Source organism: Sceloporus occidentalis, unplaced genomic scaffold, assembly GCF_023333645.1.
Source record: "Sceloporus occidentalis isolate IW3139 unplaced genomic scaffold, rSceOcc1.0.p SCAF_2, whole genome shotgun sequence".
Taxonomy (NCBI): domain Eukaryota; kingdom Metazoa; phylum Chordata; class Lepidosauria; order Squamata; family Phrynosomatidae; genus Sceloporus; species Sceloporus occidentalis.
Window position 1 is genome coordinate 134960075 of NW_028316982.1, and position 12050 is coordinate 134972124.

The 12050-nt window shown below is 47.9% G+C and overlaps 1 protein-coding gene across 15 annotated transcripts in view; it reads left to right on the forward strand.

Moving 5' to 3' along the window:
- The first annotated feature begins 111 nt into the window (after window positions 1–111).
- The window catches only part of PCDH17 (protocadherin 17), a 186320-nt gene continuing 174381 nt past the window's right edge, over window positions 112–12050 (forward strand). For all 15 annotated transcript variants that reach the window (XM_089511063.1, XM_089511065.1, XM_089511064.1 and 12 more), the window contains exon 1: window positions 112–5619. In XM_089511063.1, coding sequence (XP_089367189.1) covers window positions 2983–5619 — 2637 coding nt within the window. In that variant the 5' untranslated portion in view covers window positions 112–2982. The remainder of the gene's footprint in view (window positions 5620–12050) is intronic.

The following is a 12050-nucleotide window of genomic DNA, read 5'->3' on the forward strand; positions in this document are numbered from 1 at the left end:
TGCCGTCCTGGGAGGCTGGTCCTTCCTCCCGGGCTGCCATTGGCTGGCAGGGAATCCGTATCAATGTTTAAGCGGCGGCGTGAGGTGAATAGAGTCAGTCGGCGAGAGCCAGGCGCCGGGAGCGGAGGCGGGAGGAAGGCAGAAAGAGTGAGAAAGGAAGGAAGGAAGAAGGAGGAAAAGGAGAGAGTGGGAAAGGAAGAGGGATGGAGGGCGGCGGAGGGGCCGCGCCAGCCAAGGCGGCGACGCTGAGGAGGAAGCCAACTGTTGCTCCGGAGTGACTCCTCTTCGCAAAGGGAGAGCCCCACCTCGCCTCCTTCTGTGGGAAACCAAAGCCAAACAAAAAGCGGGGGAGGACATTTCATTCATCATTATTACTATTATTATTATTATTTGGGGGAGAGCTGAGCCCCCGTTTTACCAAGAGACTGACTGCGGGATTCTGGGGGGAAAACGGAAAGCCCTCAGAGCTTATGTCGGATCTCTGAAACAAACCGGGAGACTTAACGACGGCTGCCCGCCCCACAAGAACCCGAACTTGGGAGACGCGTGTCGCCGTGGGAGCGTGGTGGAGGCTTCACACGTGACGCTCGGGGGGGAAAGGAAAGGACAAAAAAAAGGTGGGGGGCAACAGATCTCCAGCAGGTGTCCAAAGCTGCACCACGGAGCTGGAGGGATGGATGGCCTGGAGATGGTTTTGGGTTGATTATTTTTGGTGTCTCCGCTTTTATTTGAGCCCCCTGCAATTGGGGCCAGAGGGATCCTGGTTCTGAAAAGCCAGGAGAGCCTCCATATATATATATAGCCTCCATATAGGCGAACCTCCATATAGAGCTCCAGTGGGGCTCCTCTTGGAAAGACAAGCCCCTCCACGAACCAGCGATACATCCCCAGCCTCCCTTCGGAAGAAGAAAACCCAGGCTGCCTTAAAACACATACTAGATAGATAGATAGATAGATACGTATAGTGTATCTACATTGGTCCTCCTCTTGCAGGCACGTTTCACTCTCGCGATCCAAACCCGGCCAAATGCGCCAAGGAAACCTAGGATCTGCCGCCTGATTATTATTATTATTATTATTATTATTATTATTTTAAATCCTCTTTTTTTCTCCCCTTTCACCTCCTCTAAAAAGAAAAGGAAAAAAGGCAATCGGAGCCAAGCATCTTTTTTTGGAGGCGGCGATGGACGGCTGAATTGCCAAGGCGCTGTGTGTGTGTCTGTGTGTGCCTTCCTTCCTTCCTTTGCCGGTGTGATTGCGGGATTGTGTGTGAGAGAGTGTGTGTGTGAGGCTGCTGTGTGTGGTGTCTCTCTCGCTCTCTCTTTCTCTGTCTGCCCGCCCCACCTCTGTCTCCCTCTGAATAATCTCTGCGCCCAGCCAGGAGTTGCCTGTTGATTTCTCTCTCGCCTTTGCAAAGGCGAGCAAAGGCGAAGAGGGAGGCGAGCGAACTGAAAAAACCCAACTGCGGAGGGCCAGCTCCCCCAGACACGCAACAGCACCACCCGCAGCAGAGAGAGAAATAGACAGAGAGAGAGAGAGAGAGAGAGAGGCTGAGGCAGGCGATGTGGTGGCGGCGGCGGCAGCAGCAGCACAACCACCACCACAACCATCACAACCACAACCCCCAGCAACGGAGGAGGCGGCTTGGGCTCTCCCCGGAGGACCCCCCCAGCTGGGATCTTTGAATTTGAGCCCCCCTCGCCCCCGTTTGGCTCAGCGATCCCTTCCAAATCCGGAGGAGGGAGGATTTTTATCACACACAGAGAGAGGCAGACTTCCCACCAAAGAAGACCTGCGGGTGCCGAGGAACTACAAATCCAAAGGGACTCATCCTCCTCATCCTCATCATCCCGGTCTCTGGTTCCTTGGCCTGGGCGGTTTCCCTGCTGCCTCCGAGACACTGTTGTTTTCTTTTTCTTTTTTTGGCGGCGTCGCAGATAGGAGGCAAAAGCCGGGTGTGTTGTGAGTGTGTGTGAGTGTGTAAAGAGAGAGAGAGAGAGAGAGAGAGAGAGAGAGAGAGAGCAAGGCGGTCTTCCCGATGGCAGGCGACGAGATGCGGCTCTCCGCGGCAGCCAGGCAGCCGAGATTAGATCGCTAAATGCAGCAAAGGAAGGCTCCCTGGGAAAAGGGATCCGGAGCATCCGATTGCGGAGCCTGAGGGAGAGCTGCCTTCCCGGTTCTAGCTGATCAGACTCTTGGGCGAAGGACTCTCTCTTTTTTCCCCCATCAACCAATAATAATAATAATAATAATAATAACAATAACAGCCTTCCTTCCACCTCGGCGCCCCGAAGAAGCTGTTTACAAGTCGCCGCCTCGGATCTAGAAGCTACTTCCTTGGACACAAACTCTGATCCCCCCCCTTTGTGTGTGTGTGTGTGTGTGTGTGTGTGATCACAGCCGCCTCTGGTGTGGCTTTATTATTATTATTATTATTATTCCTTCCCCTTTTTTAAGGAAGAAAAATAATCCCATCTCTACCTGTCAATCTCTCTTTATTGGCGGATCTTGTGTGTGTGTGTGTGTGTGTGGTTTTGTGTGTGTGTGAGAGTGTGTGTGTGTGTGTGTGTGTGTGTGTGTGTGTTTAGCATCCCCCCCCCTTCCAGACCCGAAGCTGCCTTTGCCTTTGCTCCTCCATCCCTTGAAGTTGGACCGCGCAAGGAGGGACTGCAGCAGCATCAAGCAAAAGGAGGAGGAGGAAGAGGAGGAAGAGGAGGAGGAGGAAGGAAAGAGAGCAGACCGAGGGGGACCCCCCCTTCTTCTTCTCCCTCTCTCTCTCTCTCTCGCACGCACACACACACACACACACAGAGACCTCCCTTCTTCTCCAGCCACCGCCTCTGCCTCCCTTGCCTCTGTCCATGGTGGTGCTGGCGCTTGGCGGAGCTTCGGAAGCAACAGGTCCAGGAACTTGAAAGGGAAAAGGAAAGGAAGGGAAGGGAAGGGCAGGCAGGGGGGATCGGGATCGGCTGTCCCCCGGGGATGTCCCTGCTCCCGGCCTGGCTCTTGCTCTTCATCCTCCTGCTGCTGCTGCTGGGCTGGGCTCCCGCCGCCCTGGCGCTGAGGAACCTCAACTACTCGGTGCCGGAGGAGCAAGGCGCCGGGACTGTCATAGGCAACATCGGCCGCGATGCCCGGCTGCAGCCCGGGCCTCCGATGCCGCCGTCGGGGGAGCGTCCCCGGGGCCCAAAGGTCTCTTCCTCCTCCTCCACCTTCCGGGTGCTGGAGAATTCGGCCCCGCACTTGCTGGACGTGGACGCCGAGAGCGGGCTGCTGTACACCAAGCAGCGCCTGGACCGTGAAGCCCTGTGCCGTCGGAGCGCCAAATGCCAGCTGTCACTGGAGGTCTTCGCCAACGACCAGGAGATCTGCATGATCAAGGTGGAGGTGGAGGACCTGAACGACAACGCACCCTCCTTCCCCTCGGAGCAGGTGGAGCTGGACATTGCTGAGAACGCCGCCCCAGGTACCCGCTTCCCACTGGCCAGCGCCCACGACCCAGACGCCGCCCAGAACGGCCTGCGCACCTACCTGCTCACCCGCGACGACTACGGCCTCTTCTCACTCGACGTCAAGGCACGTGGTGATGGCACCAAGTTCCCAGAGCTGGTGGTCCAGAAGGCCCTTGACCGCGAGGAGCAGAGCCACCACACCTTGGTCCTCACCGCCCTCGATGGCGGCGACCCACCCCGATCTGGCACCGTCCAACTCAACGTCCGCCTGGTCGACTCCAACGACAACAGCCCCGTCTTCGAGGCTGCCTCCTACGTGGTGGAACTCCCCGAGAACGCCCCGCTGGGCACTGCTGTCCTGGACCTCAACGCCACCGACGCCGACGAGGGGACCAATGGCGAGGTGGTCTACTCCTTCAGTGGCTACGCGCCAGAGCGGGTCCGTGAACTCTTCAGCATCGACCCCCAGACGGGCCTGATCCGGGTCAAGGGCGACCTGGACTACGAGGAAGGCAGTCTGGTGGAGATCGACGTCCAGGCCCGGGACCTGGGGCCCAACCCGATCCCAGCCCACTGCAAGGTCACTGTCCGCCTCCTCGACCGCAACGACAACGCCCCAGCTATTGGCTTCGTCTCTGTTCGACAGGGGGCCCTCAGTGAGGCCGCCCCACCAGGCACCGTCATCGCCTTGGTGCGGGTCACTGACCGCGACGCCGGCAAGAACGGGCAGCTCCAGTGCCGCGTCCAAGGAGAGGGCCCTGGTGGAGAGAGTGCTGTCCCTTTTGCCCTCGAGGAAAACTACGACAACCTCTACACCGTGGTGACTGACCGGCCCCTCGACCGGGAGGTCCAGGATGAGTACAATGTCACCATCCTGGCCCGGGATGGTGGCAACCCGCCCCTCAACTCCACCAAGTCCTTCACCGTCAGGATCCTCGACGAGAATGACAACCCACCCCGCTTCAGCAAGAACCTCTACGTCCTCCAGGTCCCCGAGAACAACATCCCTGGGGAGTACCTGGGCTCCGTCCTGGCCAAGGACCCTGACCTGGGCCAAAATGGCACCGTCTCCTACTCCATCCTGCCAGGGCACGTGGGCGATGTCTCCATCTACACCTACGTCTCTGTCAATCCCACCAACGGGGCCATCTACGCCTTGCGTAGCTTCAACTATGAGCAGACCAAACACTTTGAGTTCCATGTCTTGGCCAAAGACTCAGGGTCCCCCCACCGGGAGAGCAACGCCACCGTCCGGGTCACCGTCCTTGACGTCAATGACAACGCCCCCCTGATTGTCTTGCCAGCCCTGATCAATGACACTGCCGAGCTCCAGGTGCCACGCAATGCAGGCGTGGGCTACCCAGTGGGCACCGTCCGGGCCTTGGACAGCGACTTTGGGGAGAGTGGCCGCCTCACCTATGAGATTGTGGAAGGCAACGAGGAGCACCTCTTTGAGATGGACCCCACCAGTGGGGAGATCCGTACCCTGCACCCTTACTGGGAAGAACTCAGCCCTGTGGCAGAACTGGTGGTCAAGGTCAGTGACCATGGGAAGCCCAGTCTCTCAGCTGTAGCCAAGCTGATAGTCCGGGCCCTGGCTGGCCCTCTCCCCGAAGCGGGGGAGCCCCAGGTAAATGGGGAGCAGCACCGACGACCCCACTGGGACCTATCTCTTCCCCTCATTGTCACCTTGAGCACCGTCTCCATCATCTTGCTGGCTGCCATGATCACCATTGCTGTCAAGTGCAAGCGGGAGAACAAGGAGATCCGCACCTATAATTGCCGCATTGCTGAGTACAGCCACCCCCAGCTTGGCGGAGGGGGTGGTGGGGGTGGTAGTGGGGCAGGAGGCAATGGTGGGGGCAAGGGCAAGAAGAAGAAGATCAGCAAGAACGACATCATGCTTGTGCCCAGCGAAGGGGAGGACAGTCGAGGTCCCCTCAATGTCATGAACGTGGTGAGCAGCCCTTCTTTGGCCACCTCACCCATGTATTTTGACTACCAGACCCGCCTGCCCCTTAGCTCCCCCAGGTCAGAGGTGATGTACCTGAAACCAGCCTCCAACAACCTGACTGTACCCCAGGGACATGTGGGCTGCCACACCAGCTTCACGGGGCAAGGGACTAACGTCACTGAGGCTCCTCCGAGCCGGATGTCCATAATTCAGGTAGGAGACTTTTAGAAATTCCTAGTGGCATTCTCCTTCCCTCCTAAGTTGCTTTGGGGGGCTGCAGTGAAACCTGCCCCAGAGGCACCCATAGAGGTTAATCTGTGGGTTCAAAGGTCAACCTCTGTCCATTTTCAGGCCTGATTCTCAGGTTAGTTCCATTGGTATCAGCTATGCCAATAAATAACATGAAAATTCAAACAGCAGTTGAACATTGCAGTAGGCTGGAACTGGCACACATTTATAAGGTGTCAAACCATTATGTTGATCTGGTCTTTTCTGGAAGGTTGTGTTTTTCCCTCCCAATAGGTTTCACTGTCGGAAGCAGGGGGAAAGTTCAAGGATGGATAGTGAGCAATCTACTTATCTCTATACAATGTAGATATCTATATATAGATACCCATATGTATATGATATATCTATTTTATTCTGAGATTTAATTTTAGGGCACCTGCAGATGCAGCATATGTAGCTCTCCATTTGTGTATGTCAAATTTAACTCTGCAAAAATGTATGGGTTTTTTTTTTTTCATATTTAGAATGCCTTATTAAAATAGAAGTATGGAGCCATCCATGCAGATGGCTATTTTATTTTATTTGACACAGAATACTATCTCTTGGAACTCCAGTGATCCACCACTGTCTCTTGAAGGATACCAAATCCAAGCATCTTTTTTAATATCAAAAAGATACCATTTGATTTGCTAGATTATAGTCTGGTCACATTCTGATCCCAGTTAAACACATCAAAGTGTCATTGATTTCCACAGAAAAATGGTTTAAGCACATGACTAACCCTTTCATTGAAGTCAGTGAGTTTTGATGTGCTTAATATTGACTGAATAGAATGTGGTACTCCAGTTTGGGCATATATATGAACACACAAACATACATACACACAAACATACATACATACATACATATAAATAAATAAATACCCCAGTTTAGCAAAGCTGTCTCTTGAGTGGTGCTGAATCAATGTTCAGATTGCTTTGCTTTATTTTAAAAGACCCAGGGCTGGTTCTGAGTACATGCATGCTCAGTGTTGGAAGAATGCAGATCCAGAGGTGACTTGCAGGTATAAATGGCTGCTACAGATTGAAGACAACAGGAATTGCCTTCTCTCAGGCACAAATGCTGCCACTTCTTAAGTGCTGTAGTGCCTAGGTCTAGTGATAGCCACGCATGTGTAAACTAGCCCTTAAGACTGTTTATTTTTTTAAAAGAAACATAATGCTGAAAATGGTGCCTTTCCTAGTCAATGGATGAATGCTGTAGAATGGGCCAAAACCAAGCGCTTTCAAATCCCACCTAATGCTAGGAATCTAAGCACATAACTAACTTCTCCCACTGAAACTAATGAACTTTAAACATGCCTATCTTTGAGCTGGAGGGAGTCTTATATTTCCCTGATGTCTTTATTCACAAATGGTCTTAAGAATGGAAAAGTACTGGTTTCAAATAAAGCTGTAGTTACATTTCAGGCCTTGTGTGTGTTTGAAAGGCAGGCCCTTTGATTTTTTAACATAGTTTTGCAATAGATGAGGGGATAACATGAGGCCCTCCAGGTGTTCTTGAACTACAAGTCCCATTATGCCTCACAATTGTTTCTGCTAGTTAATGTTAATGGGAAGTGCAGTCCAACAACATTGGGGGGGGGGGGTTCACATGTTCTACCTCTCTGCTTTAGTAAATGGCTTCTAGGCTGCAGTTTAATCAGTGTTTGCCAACTGATCAGAAAAAGAGCAAGGGATTTAAACTAAATTAGCAGAACTGAAGCCAGTGAGTTTAAATGGGGTGTATCTCTGGCTACTGAGAGCAGTTGTACACTTGGTGCAAAATTCCGTTTTTGAATTCTCTTGCATATTTGAAACTATTTTTTTGCATCTTAGAAAATTAATTAGTATTTTGGGGGGGGGAGGGGGGAGTTCATCATATACCTGTTTGTGATGTGCTTGTTTGCTGCACTCAAGGTAACAGTATACCTCACTCTGAAAGATGAACTGATATATATCAACTGTCTTATTCTGCATACCGTGTAAATTGAATCTAAGCCTTATAGAATTCAGTTTGCATTGGCAGGCTATAGAACAGACCTCGACCTACAATTATTTGTTTCCCTTTAGACATAGAAGTTGTGGGACAATGTTTATCTCAAAATGCAATCTGATGCAAGCTACGGATAATGGCTGTTAAATTGACAATTTCATGTGTTTCGTCCCGCACTACATCTAGTATGCGTGTACTGAGTCACAAGGGAATGATATGAATGTATTAAAAGTGACAAACTCTCTTTTTTAAATGTTCTGTGCTTAAAGGGGGAAACATTTGGCTTGCTGTTGATGTGCATAAAGAAAGTGCATAAAGGATTTGAGATTCCTCTTCTGCATGGTTTTATAGACACCATGCTTATAATTTATAACCATCTGATTAAAAATAATAATTGTAAGCCACTCTGATAGCCTTTAGAGCTGAAGGGCGGGGTATAAGTACTCTAATAATAATAATAATAATAATAATAATAATAATAATAATAATAATTTCTCTGCCCATCACTGCAACCCAGTACACACTTATTTGGGAGAAAGTTCCATTAAACACAAAATGGCATTTATTTCAGAGTAAACATGCATGGGATCAGAAGGCAAAAGTCACAACTTTCTGTTCATCTCTAAGTGACACTGTCACACTCTAGTGTGACCAAGAAATAGAATCTGAAATGTGTTTGTACAGAATGGAACAGGGTTTAGCTCCCACTTCATTGATGTCACTGAATGGCTGATGTCCCTTTCTCATAGGTAGGTGAATGGCTGCTGTTCATTCCCATGGGGAAAAGTGATCTGTAGCAATTGGGAGCAATGTTTCAGTGAGGCCAAAACCTGCCCACTAACTCTGCTAATGCCAGACAGTTTCCCCAGTCTGCATCTCTCTTTAGCCCTCCATCCACAGTTACCTTTTTAAAATCATAAACAAACACTTGGCTGGACTGTGGGCACTTACCTGGCAAACTGTGGGCTCCAGATTGTCATCACTGAGTGTTTCCCCCCCTTTTAATAACTATATACCTCCATGCAAGGTCACTGTGAACTGTTCTTCAACCCACTATTGAGTTGTGTTGCAGAAACAATTTCATTTTCTGCTTATCATGGATGTGTGTTGCTATCAATTAGGTGAGCTGAGCAAAACTCAAAATCTGAAATTGATTTTAACAAAAAGTGACACTTGGAGGAAGAATATTAGGTTAGGGCAGAACTGAAGGTAATTCAATTTATAATTCATGCATTTAAAAGGGTTTTTTTTCCAGTGGCACTTGTTTAAGTTATGTCTTTTTTTAAGAAAAAGGTCTGGAATAGTCAGAATACTGAACCACCCTCCAAGATACACCCATCCTTTCCCAAAACATTTTTTTTTATCCAGTGTAATAGTTATTTAAATATGGAGACTTATATTTTGCTAAAACTATGTAATTTCTCTCTAGAGCAAATAATATATGTATTGATGGTACTGAATCATTAAATATTTTCACGCAGTGTAAACTCCTATTTGGTAAACATCCTTTAAAAACAATGTACACTGTATAATATGATACTTTTTTTGTCCTGAGATTTATATAAATCTGAAAGAGGAATTTCTTGTCTTAAAAAGGTGTTCTGTGGTTTCTGTTAAATTTTTAAAAACCATGAATGGGAAGCTCCTGCAATATCTGATAACACCGACTGGAAGTGCAACGTCTATAACATGTTACAAATCATTATCGAGCAACATAACTCAGTCAATGGCTCAAGTTCTCCTTTCCACTTTGGAAATCAGAGTCATAGATATCTAGATCATAAATAATGGCTGCAGCATTTCACATTTTAGAAGTTAAGACGTTTCAGTCAAATGGCTAGATGGTTAACTTGTGAAGTATATGTGTTATGAGACTAGTGGGTGAAAGTTGGATAGCTACTTCCAGTCTTCCCAGATAATAATGGAAACCTAAAACCTGGAGTTAAGATTAGAATGATCTGAATGAAAGTTACCTTTGAGTCATCTAGTTTACTCCACCCTCATTTAGGACCCTTGGAAATGCAGGCTAAGATTAGGGAACCTTTAGCCTTTCAGATGGTTTGGAGGATAGCTCCAGTGCTTACTTGGCCATACTGGGTAAGACTAATGGGAGTTGAAGTCCAAAACTCCTGGGAGCCAAAGGTTCCCTTCCTTTGTTTTTGTAGAAATGGCTGTCCAAACATTGTTGAAATGCAAAATCCCATAGTTCCTGACACTTGTACTGGCTTGGTCTTCTGGAGCACAATTCAACAACATCTGGAGGGCTACTGATCTCCCACCCTGGCTTAAAGGTATGGAAACACAATTGGATAAATTCTTCTGGCAACCTGAAGGAGCCAGAGGTACTGGGATGAAGTGTCACTCAGAGAAAAATACTTTGTGGGTATGCGTCTCAGTTCTGTAGGCCAGCATCTCTCAAAATGTAATTTGATACAATAAAAGCTTTAAAAAAATAATCCTCTCAAACACCAGGGCTTTTAAACAGTAAGAGGCTGTATTATCATGTAGTCATATGCTTAGAGGTCTTTCCTAAGGCCCAATCAATACATGCATCATGATCACATGGTATTGCCTTTCTTGGTGTGCACTACCTCACACTAGAGAGCCAGTGTAGTGTACTGATTTGAGTGCTGGACTATGACTCTGGGAACCAGGGTTCAAATCCCTTCTCAGCCATGGAAACCCACTGGGTGACCTTGGACAAGTCACACTCTCTCAGCTCAGAAGAAGCCAAAGGCAAACCACCTCTGAACAAAGCTTGCCAACAAAACCCCATGACAGGTTCACTTTGGGGTCGCCATAAGTCAGAAACAACTTGAAGGCACACAACAACAACAAACTACAGTAATGCAGGTGGATCTTACATATGATGGGTGAAATTTTCTTGCACAAGAAAACAAGCTGTGATGGTGGATTTCTAACAGTAGCTTTTCTCTCCTCCATACTGCAGCATTCAAGAAAGTCATACACAAATGTATGAAATATATTCAGTGCACTTGATGCTGATATCACAGTGGCATGTTGCAGTATGAATCACAACTTTGTCCATATATTAAATCACTGCAGATCCAATACAGTTTGTATATCTTTTGAAGAATAAACCCTGCCCTAAATCTAAGGGTTAGCCCATCCAGAGCCAAGCCATTGAATCAATGGGGTTTATAATCAGTGTTTACTGATAAAGTTTTTCATTGATTCAATATATCTATTCTAGGTGCAACTAATAATTGGATTTAGGCCCCTGTCCCCTTCAACATATATATCTTAGTTCTTTAAATCAGGTGTGAGGAATAGGCATCTTTTCTGATGTGGCATTGCAATACCCAACATTTCTCTCCATCATCTGAGCTGGCTCAAGCTGATGAGAGCTGCAGTCCAAAAATAGTAATGTACTACTCCCCATCCCAGTTTAACAGAGCCGTAGTACTCCCCATTCCTGCTTAATGAACAGAAAATAATCTACCCATAAAGCCCTCTGCTGATTTCTCTTTCCAAGTTCTTTTACAATTGCAGTGTGTGGTGCAGCTTTGTAGTATTAGGAAGTCTGCAAGTGTTAATGCATTGTAAATAGTAAAATCCAAATGGCCCAGCACAGCATGGCAAGTACAGTGGGGAGTTCTGATCCCTTCTCTTCACTTTTAGGATGAACTCCCACAGAAATGCAAATGCTAGCAAGCATGTCATAGACTGATTAGCTTGTGCGCTTTCCATAGTTTAGGAAATTGCATGGTGTGCTAAGAGAGAATGACCCATGGTTGTCATTTCATACAGGTGATGAAGGGGAAGAAAGAGTCACATTTCAATTCAACCTTACTTTGAGTGTGTAATATCTTATTAATGCTCAGTTGCTCAGTGCTGAGGAGGCTGGTGAGGCAGTGTTTGTACTTACATTGACTGGGGAAATATATAGCTATCTGTGGAATGTTGTTGAGTATAACTGTAGTGTGCTTCTTGTACACAATTAGCTCAGAAACTAATTTTATAGCTTGTAACAGGTGGCTGGCATAAACAGTACATGAATTCCCCAATGTTATGCATGTTTACTCAGATGTAAGTCCTACAAATTTCAATGGGATTTATTCCCGTGTGAGTGATTTCCATCTATAACTGTTGCTTCCAATTCTATACTCTGCACAACAAGTTAGTTTTTCTCTTCCCTCAACCTCTAGCTGAATTTACATTTAGGGCACTGGTTCTCAAATGTTGGTTTTGCAGAAGTTTTGGACTTCAGCTTCCAGAAGCCCTGGCCAAGAGTGTGGGAACTGAGTCCCAAAAAACCCTAAAACACCAAAGACTGAGAATCACTGCTTTAGGGTACCTTGCTCCAATATGGTCCTCCCTAAATGTTTTTATACAACAACTCCTACAGTTTGTGACCAATG